At 40.0% G+C, this 24,343-nt stretch overlaps 1 protein-coding gene across 5 annotated transcripts in view; it reads left to right on the top strand.

The window, feature by feature from the left end:
- Positions 1–24,343, top strand: part of LOC121303561 (G-protein-signaling modulator 1-like) — a 48,890-nt gene that overhangs the window by 4,841 nt on the left and 19,706 nt on the right. For 3 of the 5 annotated variants that reach the window (XM_041234336.1, XM_041234335.1, XM_041234337.1), the window contains exons 2-9: positions 10,248–10,469; positions 11,334–11,469; positions 12,233–12,375; positions 14,104–14,227; positions 14,598–14,713; positions 15,123–15,278; positions 17,898–18,006; positions 20,423–20,534. In XM_041234336.1, coding sequence (XP_041090270.1) covers positions 10,248–10,469; positions 11,334–11,469; positions 12,233–12,375; positions 14,104–14,227; positions 14,598–14,713; positions 15,123–15,278; positions 17,898–18,006; positions 20,423–20,534 — 1,118 coding nt within the window. Of the gene's footprint in view, positions 1–10,247; positions 10,470–11,333; positions 11,470–12,232; positions 12,376–14,103; positions 14,228–14,597; positions 14,714–15,122; positions 15,279–17,897; positions 18,007–20,422; positions 20,535–24,187; positions 24,285–24,343 lie in introns of those variants that run through there. The other 2 variants (XM_041234339.1, XM_041234338.1) reach the window with 2 other exon arrangements.

The raw sequence follows: 24,343 nt of genomic DNA, 5'->3' as shown, positions 1-24,343 counted from the left end.
AATTCGCCCGTTTTCTCATTGGAAATAGTGATATTTTGAAATTTACCCTGTCCTGGTCACAAAAGCAAAGTTTGTGGGGAATAATAGCCATTTTCAATACTTTTGAGGCATACGCAATTAGGAAATAACACTTACTACCCAGGAACAAAAAAACAAAAAATAAATAAATAAATCGTTACATGGTGTTATCATACTCGTGTCTAAACAGAAAACATTCTTTACCCTGAAATCAGTCCTAACAAGTTTCCTTTCATGAGGCCCTTAAACATATTGGAATGTGTTTTATAACTTTATGGAGAGGCACTGGGATATGTTGGAAGGTGCTTTTAGAACTGCATTGCATCATATAAACTCCCCCACTCATATGCAGAATGACACACAGGGACTAATTTAAACTGTGAGAGGAAATTGACCAAATTGCATACTAATTTCACCTACAGTGTGCTTCTGCCTGTTCTGTGGTTCTGGAAAGACACTGCATTCTGTGTGTTCAGATTGAAGTTAATATGTTTTGTGTAGGAAGACTGTTATAAGTTGTGATCTCATGCAGCAAGAGGACTGCCAAGCAAAGCTGAATAAGAAACACCTCCCACACAACGTATTCACTTCTATAAACCAGAACACTGATATCGTAGCCAAGAACTGCTATTAAACATAAAGGGCTACATTTTCAACACACAGACTATTCAACACACCCAAGGTCAATACATAGTATATTGTGGCTGACAAGTGCTAGTGGACGAAATCTTTGGGCTTGAGTACCATGGTTCTAAAATACACCTGGGAAGGAAACTTCCACCCCACAATGATTGAAGAATGACTTTTAGTATAGTATCTTCTCCATCAGAAATTTTCTGTATCATAACTGAGATGTAAAATGGCTTCTGTAGCAGGGCAGAGGAGAGCCTGCACGGCATAGTGGGACAGGACAAAGCCTTGCTGTTTAAATGTATTATTATGGGGTGTATTTAAAGGTATTATTTAACTGGGATTTGTATTAGCGTTTAATTAAAAACACGGGGAAAAGGGGCTGGGTGAGAGCCCTGCCTCTATGATTACTGTGTGGTGTATTGTGCTTTAAATGTAATGTGTGGGATTTATTTAAATGGGTGTTGTATTTAAAGGTATTATTGTTTGGTTTGGATGTGGTCTGGCAGAGGCGATAGTAGCAGCTCGTCTCTGTCAGACATCTCATGAGAATGCATGGTCGGCAGCGAATTAATTAAGTGTTTTTTGTGAAATTTTATTTATTTATTCTTTTTTAAATAAATACGCACACACCAGTGCTTTCAATTCCTTAAGTACCCACCTCTGTGTCAGCTTCCTGGCCTGCGTACATCACCATTCAGCCACCCTGTCACAGGGTCACATTGTCTGTTTTTCCCATTACAGTTTGTTAACTTGTAGACAATCCATTAAGTATTAACTAAAGTGTAAAGCTTCCCCATGTTTTGTTCCTTTCTTGAAAGAAATTAATAATACAGAACTAAAAAGGACAAAATAGGTCTTAAACTATTTGATTATTTACATTATCGCAATCTTAATTTTTTTTTTTGTTTTTGTTTAAGAAAAATCATTTCCAAAACTTCCATTTCAGAATTATTTGTAAATCTAATATAAACTGTATTTGTAGCCTAATGAATTTGAGTCTCCTCTGAAAAAACCTGTCCTGTCAGGAGAACTTTTTAAACCAGGCAACAAACACACAAGATAGCAACGGTTCTCAAACTCTGTTGTACTGTAATACCCTTTAACCAAAAAAAAAATAATTACTTTAGGACCCCACTAACCTCAGGGTTGGAACAATTTTTTGCGACAATTTATCTACGGTGGCAATCATTAACAGAGGCTAAGCGGCATCCAACGTTCCGCTCCCAGTCGCCCCCCCCCCATTCTGCACGGCCGTTGTTTCACCCCATACAACGACGCCCTCTCAGCTTACTGTGGAAATGACACCACCCCTCCCAGACCCAGGCTTTCGACCCCTCTTCCCACCTTTGCATCAGAGATCTCCATATTCATCAGGTCATGTATTCCTTTCATATAAAACATTCCAAGACAGATCATGAAAGGAAAGGGGTACTCATACATTTATTTAAAACAAATTATGCTATATGTCCTTGTATATGTTCCAGTGAGTCTGACCCCCTCTTTCTCACACCTGAAGGAACTGTCATTTCCAAGATTTGGTTTTGCGTTATTGGATTCCATCACAATAACTACTCCGGTCATTCCTTCAGGATCGGCGCCACCACTTCAACTGCTTCAAGAAGCATTTCGTCACATACGATCACGTTTCTGGAGCGATGAAGTTCAGGGGTGTATGAGCTGTACATACAAAAAAATGATGCAGACTTTTCAACAGCACAAAAAGAAAAATGTCTCTAAAAAAAGAAAAAAATCACTATTTTTAAATTTGAACCTAGAGGAAGGGTAACCCTCAGCCATGGATTCCCTAAGGTTTCCTCCTGCCTCCCTTTGGTGAGTAGGGGGTTATTCCTTACCTGACGGTCAGTGGTTTCATTCTGCAAGGTGAAGAGGGCGAGGCTTACCAGCTTGGGCGTAAGTACCAAGTTTGCACAAGTTTACTGTACAAGGTGGGCAGTGCTCCTGTGTTTGTTTTTTGGGGACTAGGTGGCTTAGCGCCACTCTCCTCAGCTGATATGAGATGTGGGCATAATATCAGTAGACCATCACAGGCAAGAGGTGGCCTCGTCCTTTTGGGAGAAGGTGGCCCAGAGTGCCACTGGTCCTGCCGCTAGCATGAATGCCATTAATCGATAACCATTACATTACATTCAGCCAGTACATGGGGCAGTGGAACGTGGCTCAGAGTGACACTTGTCCTGCTCACTGGCAATAGCGTCATCAAGCAATAATTATTCATCTCAGTCAGCCAGCAAACGGGCACCTCTAGAGATCAATGGATAAGGCCACGGGCCAAAAAGTATGTTACGTTACGGTCATTCTGTCAAAACACAGTAAAGCTTCGGTCACATTAATCTTTTGCTGTCCTTGTGTGTTTTTGAAGTTCTTAAAATGGCAAATATTTCTAGGAGAAATATCAGTGACACAGGCCTGACTCTTGAAGTATTCTTTAACACATAAAGCACAGCACATTATCCCTGTTTTGGCTATTGAATCACAGCTGAAGGAAAGCCCCTGTACATAACAAACCCCTGTAGCTTTTAGAAAAATAGCTCTTTTCTTTAAATTGGCTATCTCCCCCTTAATCCCATTGGCTTCATGGCTCATCTATGCTTAAATTCCAGATTAGTCTGCATGTTGGGTAATCCCTTCCCAGATGGCTGCCAGTTAGGCTGCCCTGTGTGGAATTTACAAAACATGCCTCAATAGAACTAGCTACAGCAACAGTATACAGAGTACCCCCCTGAGGCGCTAAAGTAGATTTATTGTATGTTAACACATAAAAAGAACATTGTCTATGACGTATTTATCGTTCAGTGTGACTCAGTATTAAGCACACTAGGCAGGATTTTCAAAAGGTCCTAAATGATACCTCTAGTGTTAGTCAAGAAATTGTTATATATAATTGATTTGGGCATTGTCAAGTGGTTGTTATGTCTATTGTGTTATTAAATAATCATCCTAATATGATTCCTAAAATTATGTTGATTTACGAAATAATGTTAATATCTTAATGAACAGTGCTTCTTGTGGCTATTTCTTTTATTTGCTGTTTCCTGACATGAGCTGATTAACGCTTCCAGCTTCTCTGTTGTTGACCAGGAAACCTCATACACAGTGAGTGGCCACAGAGGTCTTGGCAGTTGATCAAACTGAAAGCACCAGAGTTTAAGTTTGCCCGCTAAAGCGCTGCTGCCTATGCTCTTCAAGCCTTGCACTGCTTGTTGTCTCACTTCTCCCACACAAACCGTGTCCTTTAGGTCCCCATCATACCATCTCCCAAGACTTTTCACAGGCTTCTCTGACACTGTTGGTATTGCCTCACCATTAATGTAGAACCTCTTATCCACTACTTTACCTTTAATTATAGAAATGCTCCTTGATTTAGCGGGCTTGAATTGCATTCGCACCCGTTCAATGTTATTGGTTAGTTTGCCCAACAAGCGAATGTAGGCTGCTGTTGTAGTCCTGATTATTATGTCATCCATGGCTCTAATTGGTGGCAGTCACGTTCCAAAAGCCAAGCGCTATCCTCCCGCAACTCATTTTGACACCCTAATAATTACTTCCATTGCCATGGTAAAAGCCATTGGAGAAGTGGTTCATCCTGCCATTTTTCCAACTTCTAGACATTGCCATGTAGTGCTGAATTCTGAGGTTGAAAAACAAAATTGCAAATCTCCGAAGTAGGCTTTCACTAAGTTTGTTATTGTCCTCGGTACACTGAAATAATCAAATGCTGCCCAAACAAGTTCATGTGGTACTGAACCGTATGCATTAACTAAATCCAGGAATTTTTAGCTTTTTGAATTTGCTGCCAGATCACACTGAATTTCTCTAAGCATCCTGGGAAACCTGGAATACCAGCTTTCTGTACTGAAGTGTCAATGAAGCAGTTCTTCAATAGGTAAGCTGACAATCTCTGAGCAGCTAGGCTGAAGAAAATCTTGCCTTCCATGTTTAACAGGGAAATAGAGCGAAACTGATTGATACTGTTAGAATCTTTTTCTTTGGGTATAAAGACCACCCTGCTTGGCGCCATGTTCTTGGTACAAGTTGTTTATCCCATACTACTTTCCTCAATTTCCACAGGATTCATAGAACACCACTCTGTACACTGTACGGAGCTCCATTAGCTGTGGCAAAATATTCCCCTGAAAGAGGGAAAATAGTGGGGTTTACATTTATTTATTTATTTATTTATTTTAATCCCTACCATCTGATTTTTACACGCACACCAGATAATTGTAAATCAGCATTTTATATGTAAAATGCTCTAAACAAATGTACATTCTGCATGACAAAATGCACAATTAAGCTTTTTAACGAGAAATGCATTCATTAACAACCTCATTGACTCAGTTTAGAAGCATTAACAGATTGTTTTAATTTCATTTGAAAATCACTTGTTACTAAAGCTCTCGTTACTATACCATGAGTTCGATACAATAACACTGATTTTTGAAAATCCTGCCCATTGTGTCATATTTTCAAAGCCTTTAGTCCAGTCTTTAATTAACTGATATTTTAAGAATGGGCAAAAAAGTTGCTTTTATAAAACTAGAACCAAGTTCTGTTCTGATATTCCAGGCCTTTTAAACGCTCTAAAGTGTTCTCAGTTTTGTATCATTTACATAAAGTGTTCTGCTTTCAAAAAGTTCCTTCAAGACTGGAGTAAACCCATAGAAAATGTGTCCCATTGTAGTGTAAAGCTCCATTCTTAAATACAGCATTTTATTTCAGCTATGGTCTTGTACCTGTAAATAAAATATTAGCACTTTAAGACACTCTTGACTTCCCGGCTCCTGTTTAATTGTCGCAATGAAAGATTTATAGGCTGCGTGAATAAATAATGCGATATCAGTGCTGTGAAACATGCCTCGCTGAATCAGTTTAACTGCCAGAGACAACAGACCTGCTGTCACATTCCCAGTGGAGGCTGCTTTAACATCTTGATAGTATGTTCAAACAGTCGCTGACTGAGTGGGGGAGGAATTGAGTGCAGTCCTTCACAGACAGTGCAGAATTAAGTGCAGCAGGACAATTCACTAACCTTTCACCTCGGGCTCCAGTCACAAGAGTTTTGTGGTTTCAATCTAACTCTTGAAGATTTTTACACAATTGACATTCAATCCACTAAGTTCAATTTACTTTTATTAGAATTTTTTCCTCAGAACCACTTGGCTGTCCGAACCCCCATGAGGTTAGCCAAGGAGTAGCTGTAGAGGCAGGGATGGGTTAGATGGGGGGATAAAAAACAACAAAAGCAAGGGAGGAACCCCTTATAAAAGTTTCCTGTAGTAAATTCATAGTAAAGTGTAATAAAGCATTGTAAAACTATGATAAATACATACACAATTGTAGAGCCCAGTGAGGTACCAAACCATGGTAAACTATGGTAAATACATTCTATACAGTACAGTACAGCTTTACCGGGGTAAACCTGTATAAGGCAAAACAATCAACTGATTTGTAATATCAATCTGTCATAAGTGATGTCCAGGGGCAGGAAAAGAGGTTCATTTTATATTGCATGTCCTCGACTTGGCATATTTAAGCACTGGATGATTTTGGTGTCTGTTAAAGGTGAGAAGCTGAGCGTCTGTCTGTCAGTGTAAAAGGTACAGCACAGGAAAACATAACTGATTGTTTAAGGACAATGTATCGCACATCCCAATAGACTGAGCTATTTAAGATTAACCCTAGAGACAGTTTAATGCTTGGCCATTGAAAAATTGTCTGTACTTTAATGAGTGGAAAACCAAGACGCCAGCATGAGTGGTACAGATAGCATGGACCTCTGTAGTAGGTACATACATATATGTATACATATCTGTGGCTTGGTTCGCCATATGGGTATCCAGGTTTTAACACGGAATGAATTGTACTAACTGCAGATTACTGCATTATACCTGCTGGTGAGTCCTGTGCCAGTATTCCCAGTCCCCATCCCACTAGGCTGTATGCCCCTCTGACCGTCTTATTTAAAAGTCTTGCTTTGCTTTCTTGCTGAGCCAGGGACTTTCAGCATTAGAGGGGATTGGAACACTTCTAAGTATTAACGACTAGGAGTCAATGTCACATAGTCCTCCCTGGCTGGATTCGTGGATACTGGATTCACAAGCTCTGTAGCTTGCAAGCAGAGGATCCCAGGGTGCCAGTGAAAGAAAGGGTATTCTGTGGTACTCTCCATTGCAAGGATGTTTTAGCTGCACCATAAAGGAAGCCAGAAGAGATCAGGAGTAACTGATATGGCCCTTGCTTTCTGTCCCAGAATTCCTTTTTCAACTTCAAAAACACCAGCTGAAAAAGCAAGGATTTCATGACAGCAGGAGATTTATATTTTGGTTTTGGGTTGGAATTTTCCACACTGTTTTCTTGTCTGTTCACGAAAGAAGAAGGTTGTCCCGTGGGCTTCCTTCCAGCTTGCAGGGCTGCAGAATAGTTGTGCACATGCGAGGATTTGGTCAGGACCCAAAGATTTTCTTCTTGCTATTGTTTTTTTACCTTTTTCATTTCAGCATCAACTGCCACCGGAAACCCTCTTCTTAGCCATATTTTGCACAGCTAATCGAATATCTTATGAGATGCGATGTGAAATAGCATATGAAGCCTAGCCTATAACTTTTGTCTTTTGATAATTATAAATGTAGAATTATTTGGTACCGGGAGGTTTGGATTCTGTGTCCTAAAGATTTTGGACATTCTGCTACCCTGCTGCTGAACAACAGAACCGGTTAAAACTAAAACATCTGCACTGGAATTCCTGACACACGGCAGTATTGTTAGTCTATCTCAATATACTGTACAGCAGGGGCTGTCAGTCCCAAGCACACCCCAGAGAACTCTAACTCTATTCTAAGGGAATTTTGTATTTCAAGAGTGAGTGGGGTCTTAGAGACCATCCATGCATGGTGTTTAGAGTTTCATTGATGTTCTTCTCTGGAACAAGATTGTCTGATTGTGTTGGACGGAGGCTGACTTTTTCAGTGTTGTAGTGGGCGAGGTCTCAGAATTATTGGGCTTGTGGTGCTGGATTCTTTGGTAGTGGGCGTGACTAGCCAGGATGCCCACAGTGTGCCCTCTTTGTCAGGCCTTGGGGCTTAGCATGGCAGAGAAGGCCCAGTGCATGACTCCAGCCAGGATGCCCACAGCGTGCCCTCTGCATCAGGCCTTGGGGCTCAGCGAGGCAGAGGAGGCCCTGTGCATGCTGGCACACCGCGGCCCCCGGCCCCGTCCGGTCCTGCAGCCCCTTGACCTGGAACTCTGGCTCTACGTACAGAAGACCCGCAGCATGCAGAAGAAGAGGTAAAAGGCAAGGGTTAGGGTTAGGTAAAGGTCTGTTGATAAACCTGAAAAAACAACCACAAAACAATTCTGTTATCATTTGTACTGTAAACCTATAGAGAAACTTTAAATCGTGTTGAATTTTGATTGCAGTTTATTTGTAATTTGCAATTATTTTCTAAGTGGCATAATGTTTTCCTCTCTAAACTGTATGTGCAGGTGGCAAGGAAATTGAAGTGGCTTTTTGAAGAAACTTCTAAATTGTATAGACATTATATTACATGTTCAACAAAGTTAGATAGTTTGCAATTTTTTTACTGTCATTTAAATCTAATTTTGAACTGCAGTCTATAAAGGTATTTTTTTAATTAAAAACATCTAAGTTTGGTAATTGATCATTTTGCATTGAAGGACCCATATTTCTATTGTAGTTTCTGTATGGATTATCTTTCTACCCATCTACCTTAAAAAAATCAGTACATGAAGTTAAACAATTTTCCTATTCTATTGGTTAGAACCTATATGCTGTATGTATTTATTCTAACTCAGCTTTTTTTATGTTAGAAAATACTCTTTTGTAAACCTGATGCCCTGAAGTTCTCACTTTAATCAGAGCAATTTGTCAGGGTCATCAATGCTGATTAAAAGATTAAGAACATCTCAAAATGATCATGAAAAACAAAAGGAACTGAGATTTTCTTTAAACAGATAAGTAGTAAAGGCAAGTGAGAACATAAAAAGCACATTTTGGAGGGGAGCTTATCTGACAATTAAAATGATAATCATTGTCTTTAATTTAAAGCATCCCATTTTGATAGGAGGTAGTAATTTGATTTAAAGGAATAAAAACTTCACAAATTTGCTTGAACTATTTTAAAGGGTAAACCAGAAAAGACTGTGAGTCCTTAAGGTTTTGGCAATTGCAGAGGTAACACATCTCATTTTGTCTTTTTAAACATTATATGCTGAAATCTGAGCTGCTGTCCCTCAGAAGGTCACCATCATTTCTCCCACCGTTGCCATGACGGTGTTGAACCCACCAACCCTGCTGTATCACCGCTTCCAGCTGGCTGATGGCCCCTTGCGCCAAACTCTTATTGAATGGCTTGGGCTTCTTCCCCATTCCATCATCATTGTCTTCTGTTTGCTTTCTGCAGGATAGAACAGAAAATAACTTGCACACGCGGGTTCATTGTCCCACGGCCGTATTTATTATAAATGTTTATACAGTACCTTCATGCACCACCTAAAGCTGGCTTATATCCAGATAACTGCTTATCCAAATGTGATCAAGCGTGTTATGGAGTGCATCAGAATTTGATGGGTATATGGAGGCACTATGTCTATCTGTCACATTCACATTCTTACATATTTCTAGTGAAGCACTTATCCAGTTGTGATGGAACTTGCTATGGACATTCGTCAGCACATTATTAAGAGTATATATGGAGGCATCTGTCTGGACAGTTAATAGTGATTTACTATTTCAATATACGGACAGCAGTAATTAGTATTTAAAGATGTGGTAGGGGCATACAGTACTTGTTTATTTCTTAGCATGGAATATTTTTGGTACACTCATTTAAAAATCATGTTTTACAAATAAGTACATTTTTGAATACATATGAATACATTTCAAGCAATGTTTATTCATATACTTTTAATTAATTATTTAATATTCATCCCAGCACTTGGTAAGGGTAAGGGCCAAACCCAAAATATTCTACTGGAGAATAAAACGTAAGACAGAAAGGCTGCTGCTGTGCAGTGAGTACAGACTGAGCAGGGAACAAGGAGGCACGTTTTAGGGGCCTAAGAAGTTGGAATTGTATTTCATAGCCTCAGGCCATTCCTAACCTTTTGGGAATGTCTTGTTGTCTTGTAAATATGGAGATGAATTTGCTTGTTCAAGTCAATCAACATCACTGCAAAGTCAGGAGCAATTCATTCATTTAGAATGCACATGAAAATGTCTCACTTAAACCTGTTGTGTTGTTTGTTTCATTAAGAGCTTGTTGTACTACATAACAATTAGTATTTCAAGGTTTGGAAATTTGAATAACAGCAATGAAGGAGGTTTTGAACCCAGTGTTTTAACTGGTACATCTTAGTACATCCTGTAGATTGTTTTCTCTATGTACAAATCTGCTTCCTACATGTATGTAATATTTCTAACAGAGTTTTAGTTTGAATTCATGTTGTCAATCCCTGGGACCTGTGTGATTCTATACAGTGCCTCGTTGATGTCATGATTTATAACTAAAGGCATGCTCTGCCAGTCTCACTGGTAACAGTGGCTCTGTGTGTTGCAGGATGGAAGCCTCTTGTCTGGAGCTCGCTCTGGAGGGGGAGCGCCTGTGTAAGGGTGGAGACTTCAAAGGCGGGGCGGCCTTCTTCGAAGCGGCAGTGCAGGTGGGCACTGAGGACCTGAAGACCCTGAGTGCCATTTACAGCCAGCTGGGCAATGCTTACTTCTACCTCAAAGAGTATGCCAAGGCGCTTGAGTACCATCGGCATGACCTCACGCTTGCCAGGTACGCAGATCTACATTACAACAATGAGTTCATAAGTATCGTCTTGCATTTAAAATACACAGAGCTTAAAACAAAATAATTCCAGTAAATCTTATCTAATATTTACTACCATCACTTCATATACCTCACCTTTTCTTAAATGAAAGATGCACACATTATATTAAACAAGTATTTGGTAAAAAAAAAAAAAAAAATTCAAGGTGTCTCTTGCCCTTTGCTGCACTTCCTGTTGAAAGAAATCAGACATGTAAGTTGCTTGTGACAGTTTGAGTTTTTTGAAGCAAAACAATTCAGAACATTTCCTGATTCCTCATTGTATTTGTTTCTATATTACCCCTCCAAATAAAAATCCACAACATGTATTTTCATTAGAGGAACTCTCAGAAGCATTATGCATAGGCACACCTTTGAGTACTGCACCAGTCACTGCTTTTTCTGTGCTTGATGTGTTTTCAATGTCCACTGTGTTCCTTCATGCGACCTCCTGAACTTTCTACAGTGAGCAATCGATGCATTTTCTTCGCTAACAGCTTCAAATAATTCCTCTGTTATAATGTGTGTATGAAAAGGAGAGACCTACGAAAGGATGGCAATAAATATTAGGTAAGATTTCCTGGAATGAGTTTGTTAGGTCCATCTACTTTAAGGTTTCTAAAGTTACCCATACAGTGCCTGGCAAGGTCTACCACATTACCATCACCCATACAGAGTCTGTCCCATTTATATCCTAGCAGGTCCAAACCAATTGAAACCAAACCAATAAAAGAAACTAGGATGGACAGTGTTGAAGTGTATACTGTATACAGTGTACTGGTAGTCTATCTGCAGGTAGATAGAAAGATGATTTCTCTCTCTCCTGTGCAGGACGATTGGTGACCGGGTCGGTGAGGGAAAGGCCAGCGGTAACCTAGGGAACACTCTGAAAGTTCTGGGACGTTTTGACGAGGCGGCCGTGTGCAGCCAGAGACACCTGGACATCGCCCGCGAGCAGCAGGACAAGGTACAGTCCATCCCACCAACACCAGACCTTCACACGAACACCATCCAAACCAGGAAGAATCTGTCATGCTTACCCACTAGACAGAGTATCCAGGAACACAGAGCAGTGATTCCCAAAGTCTTCCCTAATAAAACTTTACCACAGTAAGAAGCAAAGTCCAATAAAGCAGATTGAAAGCATGGTAAAGCAGAGGTAAGCACTGTAAAGCACAGAGAGCATATTCAAAAACATGGTATAACAATCGGAAAAGCATGAGAACATTACAAAATGAAGTGTGGGCGGGGGGCAAAACAAGTGGACTGTGGTAGCCCATAAGTCTTAGCAGAAATGTGTTGGGAAGAAACATTTTATTTTGTTAAATAAAACCCTTTAAGTGTCATCATTTCATTTGTCTGCAGTTTGTACCAGTAGTGCCCAATTGTATTTGTATTATTATTGCAGTATGTTTATACAATCTAATTTATTGTCCAGCTCTTGTCGGTAGATCATACATGTGATGAATAAAATATTCAGATTGTTTTGGACGCTTAATGCAATAGAACTTTTATTTTATGTTTTGTTTATACAGTAGGTCTGTGTAAAAAAAGAGAGAGTAGCCACAGACACTACCGTGGACTACCTTGCCTAAGGTAACATTAACTAGTCCAAGATGAATGCTAATCAGGGTCTGAAACCTCAGTGTAGAATGGAGAAGAAACATGTTTGTAAGGAAGAGCTTTCATATTAATACGTTTCTAAACATATCTTGTGTGGTGCCCTGCAGGTGGGGGAGGCCAGGGCGCTGTATAACAGCGGGAATGTCTTCCATGCCAAGGGGAAGCAACAGTCATGGAACTTTTCTCAGGACCCTGGGGACCTGCCTCCGGACGTGCGTGAGACCCTGCAGAAAGCCACTGATTTCTACGAGTGAGTGACTACAGATAAGAAACATGTTTGCTGGTTCTGTACTCTACTCTCCTCCTGCATGCTCCTGTGCGCTACCTGTCCACTTCACCCACCTCCCACCTGCCTCTGGTGAGGCCACCTGCAACTCCACCTGGGAGTCTACAAACTGCTTTAGCTGCTTGATTGCCCGCTGCTGGTCAAGCTGCTCTGTCAGACTAGCTATCCAATCTTTGTACTTGCTTTCTGCTCTGCAGCTTCTGCACAGCCTACCAAACTGGTCCTCTGTACAAAGACCTGCGGACTCTCCTGTCACCCAGCAGATCTCACACCCAGTGCACTGCACTCTAGTTCTGTAGCCAGGATCATTACCGTTATTATGTTTTCTGCTAGTGGTGTCATGCCAACTCTTAAAATTGTCCCTGGTTTTAGATATTAATGGAGATGTTATTGATAGTTTCTTAAGCGCTTTTTGATTTAAATAAATAGTTGATCAATCTGATAATCACATGCTAGGTTTTATTTTAATATTGACAGCTAAACAGTAATACTATACTATGTAATGAAAGAAGATTACTGTAGGGCGGTCACTGTGAACTGAAAACAAAAATAAATCAAAGAAGTTAGTTTACCCCCGACGGCCTCTTGCTCTTCATATATAAAAAAAACCTGTGTAAATGGACGTATGTTTTTCAAAAAAAGAAAAATGCGTTTAAGAATGTTTTTAGGTAACATCGTCAGTACTGAGGTTACCAAAACAAACTACAGGAACACAGGTGGGATTACATGCTTATGTTCCGATTGGTTTAAACCCAAGTGATCTAATCTGATCTGGTACAAAAACTGGAAAGAAATCAAATATTATTTATTATGTTTGATTTTATCTTAGCTCCTTTCCATGTAATTTGTTTCGCACAGAGATTTTGTAGAACTGCAAGTCGTTCCACTAAAAATCTGAGTTTCCTCACCCGTATTTTATTTATTACACAGAAAAAGTACTCTGTGTAATTTAGACCGAAGCTTTATTGTAGAATGTATAGGCTGCGTGGTTTTCAGTGTTACAGTGGTATAGAATTAGTAGTAATGTAGGCTTGGTTTAGCTCCCTGCGTTTCCATTCTTTTATTAATAAAATTACTAAAGAGTCTATTGGTCTTCATAGGATTGGCGTGCTGTTACTCGCTACTCATACTCGCAATTGCTTTGTCGGCAGGTATTCAATACATCAATTAATTAATGTGTTAAATGTAAAACAAGAAAACCTGTTCTTTCTTCAGTTTCCAATTGAGTACCAATTTCTTGATAACTTATTAGCTAATAATCGTATCTAATAAAAGAGGAAAACCACGTCATTTAACATTGACTAGGTCACAATGAGAATTGTTTTAATTGTTTTCCATTTACACTAAGAAGAATAGCCCTGAATATAAACTTTGATTTGCATGACTGGGGTGGCTTAGCTCTTCTTCTTTTGAGGTTCCTTCCGTGACCATTTCTTCCTTACCGGCCATTAATGAGAACCCTAAGTGGTTGCTGAGTTACTGTTAAGCATAATGTCTTTCTACAAAATAAACCAAATTAAATGAATTTACATAAAAAGGCTATAAAGATGATAGGTGATTGCAGGTTATTCGGTATAATATTTCAGTGTAAATACCCTATGACATGCAAACCCTCCATGAAGCAGTCCAGATCTGGCCAGGGGGTGTTAACAGCTCTTTTGTCTATGATAAAGACTGTGTTCTGGGTTGCAGGATGAACCTGTCCTTGGTGAAGGAGCTGGGGGATCGTGCAGCACAAGGGCGAGTCTTTGGGAACCTGGGCAACACCCACTATCTGCTGGGAAACTTTGTAGGGGCCATCAACTTCCACAAAGAGGTAACATCATCTAAAATTCTTACAGTTATAAAGCATTGTCAGTGCTCTCGTGAACACCAATTGTAATCTGGCAATCAGATTAGATTTATTTTAGCAATCTGAGGACACAGATGGAAATTAGGTGGTGACAGACAGAGAGCAGGAGTGGGCAGAGGGCAGGAGATATTTCTTACACAGAGTGGTGAGGAGACACTTCTTTACACAAAGAGTAATGAGGAGACACTTCTTACACAGAGAGTAATGAGGGTATAGAATGAGTAACCAAGCCACTTTGGGATCCTTTAAGAACTGACTGTCATAGTTTTTCTATCATTTAGCTTCTAGGAACTGGACAATAAATGATTGCTCATTTTCTTATGTTCTCTTGCAGCGGCTCGCAATAGCAAAGGAGTTTGGTGATAAAGCAGCAGAACGCAGAGCTTACAGTAACCTGGGCAACGCTCATATATTCCTGGGTCAGTTCAGCATTGCCACTGAGTACTACAGGTGAGTGCAATACACAGGCCCTCTTCAGGTAACGAGATTTCAGGCTAATCAGAGCCCACACAATCAGATCAGATATATGACTATGTTACATGAAGGTAACTGAATGCTCATTGCAGTGTTACATTTTTTTTATTATTAGTTTTTTTTATTTGGGGGGGGGGGGGGGGGTTGTTTGTTGCAGATATAACTTTTTGTAAGAGCAGACAATGAATTTGAAGTTGGGAATGCTGTTACTGATTTGTAGATTCTGTGTTAAACACTACTTGCAAGCCCCTGAATTAAATGTATGGGTACTATAGTTTATTTCTGTTTTAGTTCCTTTCTGATAGATTTGAAAATGTAGCCCGTTGTGTATAATTTGTAATAGACTATTTCTCTGTGGTGACTGTGTTCCTCTCTCTGCCCCCAGGAAGACGCTGCATCTCTCCCGGCAGCTGAAGGACCAGGTGATGGAGGCCCAGGCCTGCTACAGCCTGGGGAACACCTTCACACTGCTGCAGGAGTATGAGAGAGCCATCGAATACCACCTCAAACACCTGCTCATCGCCCAGGAGCTCGGAGACAGGTACAGCCAGCACTCTCTCAACACCAGGGCGAGGTGGGTGGGCGGGCTCAGGAACAGGTACAGCCTGCACTCTCTCAACACCAGGGCGAGGGGGGTGGGTGGTCTCAGAGACAGGTACAGCCAGCACTCTCTCAACACAAGGGCGAGGTGGGTGGGCGGGCTCAGAGACAGGTACAGCCTGCACTCTCTCAACACCAGGGCGAGGTGGGTGGGCGGGCTCAGGGACAGGTACAGCCAGCACTCTCTCAACACCAGGGCGAGGTGGGTGGGTGGACATGCTTTCAGCCAGTAACCTGCTTTGACCCAGAAGACACGCTGAGGTGAACCAGTAATCCAATAAGGCATAGAAACTGAGAGCTATCTTTAACATCAAGTGGTGTCATAACATGTTTTAAAATGACAATACATGTCAAAATTTATTTATTTGCTTATTTACTTGTATCATTTCTTATTTTTTAACTGCATATTTGGGACCTATTTAGCTAACGGAAGTGCAAAATGTTTAAGATTTATGGAATTATTTTGTTAGCTGCAATTACTTTAAGCATCACCGTGGTTACTAAGATATAATTAGGTAAACATACAAGAATGTGTTAAATGTAAATCTATATTGTATCCACAAGATGGAGCACTGTTTTAAGCTGTGTTCACAGAAGAAATCATGCTTTTTAATAGCCAGCTTGTTTCTATCCAGCTAAGGTTACCATATCATGTTTCCATTCAAATCCAAATATTCTGTTGCACTTACTGTATAGAAATGCTGTAGATTGTCAAAAACTAACATTGAAATCAATGTGTGGTTCCAATGTGCGATCTTGATGAAAAGTAAAACTGCAGCACAGTACTACCTTTTATTTCATTTTTTAAACAACGGTAGTATTGGGAAGTACCCATAGTGGTAACATTTAATATGCAGGTCAGTGCATATATATATTGCCTTAATAACAGCCTCACAAACACGAGGCATTCAGTTAACAAGTTTCAGCAGGAAATCACACAGCATGTCTTCCCAGCTCTTCTGCAGCAATTCCCAGAGCTGTATTACACTTGTGGGTAGCGTCACTTTGACTCTTCTGTCTAGTTTGTCCCATACAAGTTCTATGGGATTGAGGTCTGGAGACTGGGCAGGCCAGGTCGTTAGATTGAGTTGTCCTTCAATTTCCTTCTTTGCCAGATAGTTCTTGCACAACTTTGAGGTGTGTTTCAGGTCATTATCTTGATGAAGAATGAAGGACTGCCCAACTAGCCGTAATCCTGATGGAATGGCATGCCTATGAAGTATGGTGTGATAGCCATGCTGGTTGAGCTTGCCATGGACCTGGTAAAGATCACCAACTCTGTCACCAGCAAAGCAACCCTAGACCTCCTCCATGCTTGACAGTGGGAACCACACATGCAGAACTCATGCGCTCACCCTCTTTGTGTCCCAAATATTTCAAATTTTGACTCATCAGTCCATAAGACCAACTTCCACTCCTCAAACGTCCAATTTCTGTGTTTTTTGGCCCAGGCAAGTCTCGTCCTCTCATTATGCACTCTTAACAATGGTTTCTTTGGGGCAATTCTTCCAGTTAGGCCAGCTTCACGCAATCTCCTCTGAACAGTTGATGTTCAAACATCTGTACTTCTAGTAGCATTTAGCTGAACTTGTATTTCAGGGGCAGTTCATCGCCGGTTTCGCACCCTTGGCCTGCCTGACCTTGTTCAGTCCTCATGAGTGCCAGTTTCTTCAAATCGTTTGATGGTCTTGACCACAGCAGTTACAGACACTTGCAAAGTTCTTGCAATTTGTCTTAAAGATTGACCTTCATTTCTTAAAGTAATTACAGACTGTCTTTTTTCTTTGCTTAACTGAGCGTATTTTGCAATTTTCTGCTCCCTTACATCCAGGAATGACAAACTTGTACCTATGTTACCTATATTTATAGTAATCATTGGTGACAAAAGGTTAATTAGGTAACATGTTAGTTAACTCGGAGTACATTTAACAAAGAAACTTTTATACTTAGGCCAGTGTTCTACACATTTCAGACTTTTAATCTGACTTGGGCTTCAGACTGAAATCCCCTTGCTTTGGGTGACCATTTCATTGAAATTGACAAGATTTACATTTTCATTTAAAAATTAAATTTTTGAATGCAATTCACTTATGATTATCAGCTTATATAAGTACACATATCATCTAATGAAATATTAAGTGTTTATAGACAAGTTTATACAGTTAAAAGCATAGATAATCATGAAAAACCTGGTTTCAAGCAGGTGTACTCAAACTTTTGACTGATACTGTGTGTGTGTGTGTGTGTGTGTGTGTGTGTGTGTGTATATATATATATATATATATATATATATATATATATATATATATATATATATATATATATTCTCTTTCCCAAGCTTGATACAATGCATCTGTCAAAAACCATGTCTTTTAACTTATCTTTTGCACAATCAGTCATTTCCACTTTCCACGTATACATAGTTCACTGAGCACACAATTCAACATCAGATAACTCCCATTTATTTTCTGCTCAGAGCTCTGAAACAGTCACTCCAGTTGCTGGTCCACTAGGTATACATGCTTATCACATTTCTCTGCATTGTGTTGTTTGACTGCAGGGTCGGTGAGGGTCGGGCGTGCTGGAGTCTGGGAAATGCCTACGTCTCACTGGGAAACCATCGGCAAGCTCTTCACTTCGCCAGCAAGCACCTAGAGATCTCTCGGGAGGTAAGACTGCAGACCAATCATTACACCCCCAATGTAGCGTGGTCTCAGATCTTGATAAACTTGTGCCGTCTTTTTAGTAGAAAACTCCATATCAGGTGATCAGCAGAATTAGAACACACATTTCTGGTTTCTAATAGAATACCCAACCAGTATATACAACTGAAGCACAAGTTTACAGCAGTTCCATTCCAAAGTGTATTGTTGAGTAAAGGAACTTTTTTTCATAAACCAGCATAACCAGTGCTTGGTTTGACCAGTTAAAGACCAGCTCAGTGCTGGAATTTCAGAATGAGCTCATTTAACATCCAGCCTCCCTGCCTGTACACAGGAAAAATGTTGGCCCAGATTCTAAACTAAGTTGAATGGCAGCTCTATTATGACTGAGTTACAGCCAATGCTGTGTTTAATGTCTTTCCAAATGAAGTGAATCAAGGCATGTCTGTGGAATGGGATTGGTTACTCGTGCCTTGTTTACAGCAGTTCTATTGGCCGTTTCTCGATTGAGCTATTTAGACACACATAGCTGTACTTGCCAGCTTTTCACAGGACATGCTTCTTCCACAGACCCTGTCCACAGGAATGTAGAGGGAGGTCTGTGGCTCCTCAGGCTAAACTCCAGTGCTGTCTGTCTGCCTGGTCTCTCAGGCCAGAGCTACAAATCAGCTAAACTATGGATAGCAAGACTGAGATAGCCTTGCTTCCAAGGGACCTACCTATTGTAACTGGGTGGCAGGGTTTTAAAAATGATCTACCACAAGGGCTTAAAAAAATCTTATTCACAACTGTGGAAATCTTTCACATCACACATTCATAGGCCATTTTACCCCTAGGCCCTCAGCCCAAATTATAATACCATACAGCCTCCCAGTACCTCGGCTCTGAAAATTAAGAAACAATGCCTCCAGTCCTTTAACTATAACCACTAGGCCACACTGCTCCAGTCCTTCAGTTCTAACCATTAAGCCACCCTATCTCCCAATCCCTCAGTTCTAACAAATAGGCCACACTGCTTCCCATCCTAGGGCCCTATATTTAAAGCTATTGTATCGGTCAATATTAATTACTGTTAACTTTGTCTGTTTTTGTATTAATTTACAGTCTGTAACTTTGCACATGATACCTGATAATGTAGATTCCCAACCCCATTCCATTTCTAAAAAGGTTTCCAGGAAAGGAAATCTAATTTACTGTTCGGAAGAAACCATTTCAAACACCTCTGTCTAAAGTAATGCCTCTTTATTTTATTTTGTATCTAATTTTCAATTTTGATCTGATAGTGATAGCATTAAGTGCAGGATAAGAGACAAATACACTTTTTGCATTGGCCATATTATTTTGAAAGAAAAAAGAAACAACAGGAGTATCTTAACCGTGTGACCGAGTGTGCAGTATATAAGGCTTAGAGCGGGTGAAGAAATTGTAGCTAACCAAACTATTCCATAAATCTCACCCGGTTAGCACTTCTATTAGCTACATAGGTCACAAGTATAGTTTTGTGAATATAGCAAACATGTATTTTCATTTTAAAGCATGATATCTGGCACTACATTATGTTAAAGACAGATTCCAGTTTCCATGTCTTACTTAGGAAATCTCTTACTCTTGCACTCCTGTGTCATTTCATCTAGCAGTTTCTTCAGGGTTCAAGCATGTTACTGGCTGAAAGTAAGTAAGTCAGCAGGTGAAGCATCTAGTTAGTTTATAACAGGAAAGCTGTTGAAGGGGAGGAGACTGAGAAAGTGCAGCACTTTCTGAAAGCATGGCTTCCTTTAATGGCGGGATTAACCCTTTGCGATCCTATGTTCGACCATTAACATTTTTCCTATCCGGTCCGATGTCAGACCCTGTCCGACATCATGAAAAAGATATCAATCACAGGTCCCTAGTCGAAAAGCCGAGAAAAAGCTTTCAATGGCCGAGGGAAGCCGGAAAAAAATGGAAGCAGAAATCCCCAGTTCTATCTAGATTTCACAGAGTCAAGATCACTGAGTATGAGTGTCAAAAAGGCCTTTTTTTGGACTATGGCTGGTTTGAAAAATGACATTTCTAGAAAACTTTGAGCTGAGATTTGGAGTTGAAACTATGAGATAGGATGAGATGTCATACATAATCAAGACAGGCAGCTTGACTTGTCCTGTCTACACACAAAATTCATTTGTGTTATTCTTGGAGAAAATGTTCAAATTTCAGCTCAAAATTATGGCAGTGTTAAAGCCAGGTTGTCTAGCCAACTACAATGGTACAAAAAAGTAGTCATGCATCAAATTATTAATTTTTAAGACGGGAATATTGCCAGCTATCATTGCCATAAATATTTATAGTTCTCCAGAAATTTCATATTTCAAGCCAACTGTGGACCAAGAAAAATCCTTGCGTGGGGCAAGTACATTAGTCGACTGCATGTTTGTCTCTGCAGATTGGGGATTGTAACGGGGAACTGACTGCACGGATGAATGTGGAGCAGTTGATGACTGCCCTTGGAATGGAAGAGGACCTGTCACCCTGTGGATCAGAGTTTGAGGCTCAAGGTAGGTCCAGACCAAAGGTGACTGTTGCTTTAGGTTCTAAACTACTAGTCTCCTCAATAAACTACAGAGCTTTATCAACATCTGAACATGGTATAATCTGTTTTTTTTTCCCAATAAATTATAATGATAGTGTTCTGTATAGTTAATAGTTTTAATAATATTTTAAGAGAATATGTAACAGGTCTAATTATATGAAATTGACTATGGCATTATTTGTGACCTTAAATAAGTCAAAAAACGTTTTGGAATTAGGTTTAGCCCCCTGGTAATGTTCATTTCTATCTCTCTCTTGGCCTTTCTAACTTCCTTTTTGACTTGTGCTAGCAGTTCCAAGTACTCTTTCTGTATACTTTGTTCTTGGTCCAATTTAAATGCTCTGTAAAGTGCCTTTTTTCTCTGAATATTTTTTTAATTGATCTATTAAACCATTTTGGCCATTTTGTTTTAGATTTTGATTGGTCTACTTTAGGGATGTAATTGTTTTGCGCCTCTAGTACTACATTTTTTAAAAACAGACATCCTTTCTCTGTGAATGTTTTCTCTGTTTTACTCCAATCTACTTCTGGTAGTCTCTGTTTCATTCCTTCATAGTTTGCATTTTTAAAATTGTAAACCTTAGCTTTAGTTTTTACTTTTAAAAAGCTCTTCAAGTGAGACCATGTTGTGATCTGAGTTTGACAATGGTTCTCTGACCTCAGTTTTAGTTATTCTAATAATCCTTTGTCAACACTTCTCATTCTGAGTTGTCTGCAGGTGCTTTTGAAACTGTAGCAGTAAATCAAAAGGCACAGAAGCACAGTACATTTGTTGACGCTGTTAATTATTTTATTGTTGTCACTATGGGTAGCGGAAACAGTGTAATCTTTCTGTTAAACTGTTTGTGTTGCGTGATTTTGAGGTGAAACATTTATAACAATAATAACATATTCAATACTGTGAATCAGAAAAAGAAAATCACATTAGTTAATATGTTAGTACCAAATCACAAAGTTTTGTGTCAGAAGGTTTTAGTGTCTTTTCTGAAGTATGGAATTCCAGCTGCACAGTGGAGAGAACATACATATCAGGTTTATAAACTGGAAAGAAATTAAACCTAATGGAACTGTAAGTGCTTTTCTTTGTCATTGCTGTCGCCATAGCAATACCTTGCAGACCGTGTTTACTCTGCTGGGGTGCAGGGTCAGGCGTGCATATTGTAGACCCAGGTACACACTGACTGTTTACCCTCTGATTGGCTGTACATTGAATAGACTGGTTGGTATTATGACTTCATGACCAGGATTGACATTCGATTCTCTTGCTATAGACCTGGGAACCAGAGAAGTACTATAGGCAGTGCTCCTGATATAGTATATCTAGGCAGATCTACAATGGATGGACTAACAGGGTGCATGGCCATGGTGGAAGCCAGTACAACTCTCATTTGATGTGACAGCTGGTCTGCAAGATCCATTAAGGAACTCAACCATTTCTTGATAGAATTCCTATAATTCCTTCAGGAAGGTGGGTGCTAAAGTCTCAAATGACATATGACGTCATTATTTTGGTAGTTCTTTGGTAGTTTTGCAGATTGTGGTGTAAAGCAGTGTTCATTTCAAGTGCTGGATTGGTAGCATTGGAGAAGTCCTCTTTATTTACCCACAAAGAATGTCTGGCACCAACAGTGGCAACAAATACAAATGCATTCAGCTGCTTGGAGCAGCTCTTATGATCTTTTTGTGACAAAGGCAGATTTAGGGGGGGGGGCAAAACTTAAATTTGTTTGCTTGCTTTTCAGCAAACAAACACCGCTAGATAATGCCTAAACGATTTTCTAAAGCTTCTATGTTAACAATATATCATTTAGCAGTGCAGACTTTACACTAGATTCCTTTCAGTTAGCAGACCAGGCATGTTAGGAAGCATCAATTGAGCTAGTTAAGAGGGCATGTTCTAAACAGCGCCACATCTGGTGCGGCTGATACTTATAACACCTCAGCTACTCTCCCAACTGACTCCAACATTGACAACTCAGACAGAATGCAGAAGCAACCCTTCCCTCCCACGGTTATTAATTCAAACCATTAAAAGGGGGCTCTCATCGCTTATGGGGTGCCCCCGAGTCCCCCTCGTATTTGAACCCTGCATGTATCTGATGTGGAGTATTTGTGGTTTCAAATTTCATAGCAGTCAAAACATTTTAAATGGGGTGAAATGTACCTATTGGTAAAGCAAAGTTCTTGTTTTGTCACTGTTTTCTAATATTTAAATAATTTAAAAAACACACCCACAAACTTTCCATCTCATATAAACGAGGCTCTTTCAGAAGGAACAGCAGCGATCGAAGCAACACCCTGAAATCAAACACACCCTGACACTGGCAGCATTGAAATGGCAGTCGAGCCCAGCCCTGAACACAGGCCAACACACACACTGGCTAGCGCTGAGGCCAATTAGCCCCACTTGCAGTAACATAGCAACACAGGCTCCCCTCTGCACCTACAGCACTAAGCTTATTCAGCGAGGGCTGGAAACTCACGCCACAATCCATACCCACAATGTATTGTGATCTCAGTCGGATATCTGAACCTGACCTTCTCCAAATTCATATTTAGCTGGGTTCTGTATACACCTGTTTTTTAGTTTACAAGGAGGAAAACATATACTTGATATACAGTTCCAGCTTTTAAACCAGCATGAATGTTTGTTTAATAAATATAAGTAACAGTAGAAGAGAAATACCCATTATGGCGAAGTACCCGCTGTATATAAATATATTGCACATTGTTGTATGTAGTATCCTATAGAAAATTACCAACCAATACTATAAAAAAGGATTTTAATCACCCAGGAGAAGGGGACAAATGTCCCCTCAATCACTTAAATCTCTAATAAAAGTTTTCAATAGCTAAAGCATAGCAAAGTGTAATAAAGCAGAGTGAAAGCATGGTGAAGCATAGGTAAGCATTGTAAAGCACAGACTGCTATGGTAAAGCACATTAAAAAGCATGGAAAACTACGGTTAGAAAGCAAGGGAAAAATGCTAAATTAGCGTGCAAATTTACATGGTAAACTTTTATAACGGATGCACCACCACGGAACAATCACCCTCACATGTTATGAGTGTTAATGGATTGATGACTTGTTAGCACGGTTTCAGAGTTGCAGTGGTGGTAATCTGATTCTTAAGATATATTATCCCTGACCTAGTTAATTAATTTCCCAATAAAATCTGTGTATTTGTGAAAGGGAGAATTGTTTTCTTTCTTTACCTGTGAGGCTGACAGTTAAAAGCCATTTAAAACAACAAGTGAAAATAATGTATTATCGTCTTTCCCAACCTTCAAAACTCCTTCTACCGTTTACTCAGATGGAGAAAGTGCCAAAAACAGTTTGGCAAACAAACAGTACTGGGCTGTTTATGGGTTTCTTGAAGGTGAAACTTACTAGAGTTTCCACATCAACCTCCCTCTCTCCCTTTCTTTCCTTTTTATTTTACTCACATGACAAAAAAAATAATGAAAGGAAAACAACATTCTCCAACTAAGCCACTAAGACTAGAGCAAACACTTTTTTCAAGGTGGAACATTCAACCTGAAAGCCACAGCGAGGGCCACACAGCACAGGAGGCGTAACTAAGCAGTGGGGAGAGCGATGCTGATTGCTGCTCCACTTTGCTGTAGACCAGGTGTCTGGAGGTCTGTAGGTACAGGGACACATGCCTTACCTAGGAATGAAGTGCGCTTCTTGGGCTGCCCCTTCCAAAATTAGGTAAGAGTATGTGTGTGTGCATGCTTTTGCTTGTTTGCTTCTCAAACTGATGCATGTAT

This window comes from Polyodon spathula, chromosome 33 (genome assembly GCF_017654505.1).
Source record: "Polyodon spathula isolate WHYD16114869_AA chromosome 33, ASM1765450v1, whole genome shotgun sequence".
NCBI classification, from domain to species: domain Eukaryota; kingdom Metazoa; phylum Chordata; class Actinopteri; order Acipenseriformes; family Polyodontidae; genus Polyodon; species Polyodon spathula.
The sequence above is the reverse complement of the archived record's forward strand: the minus strand, read 5'-3'. Positions and strand labels throughout refer to the sequence as shown.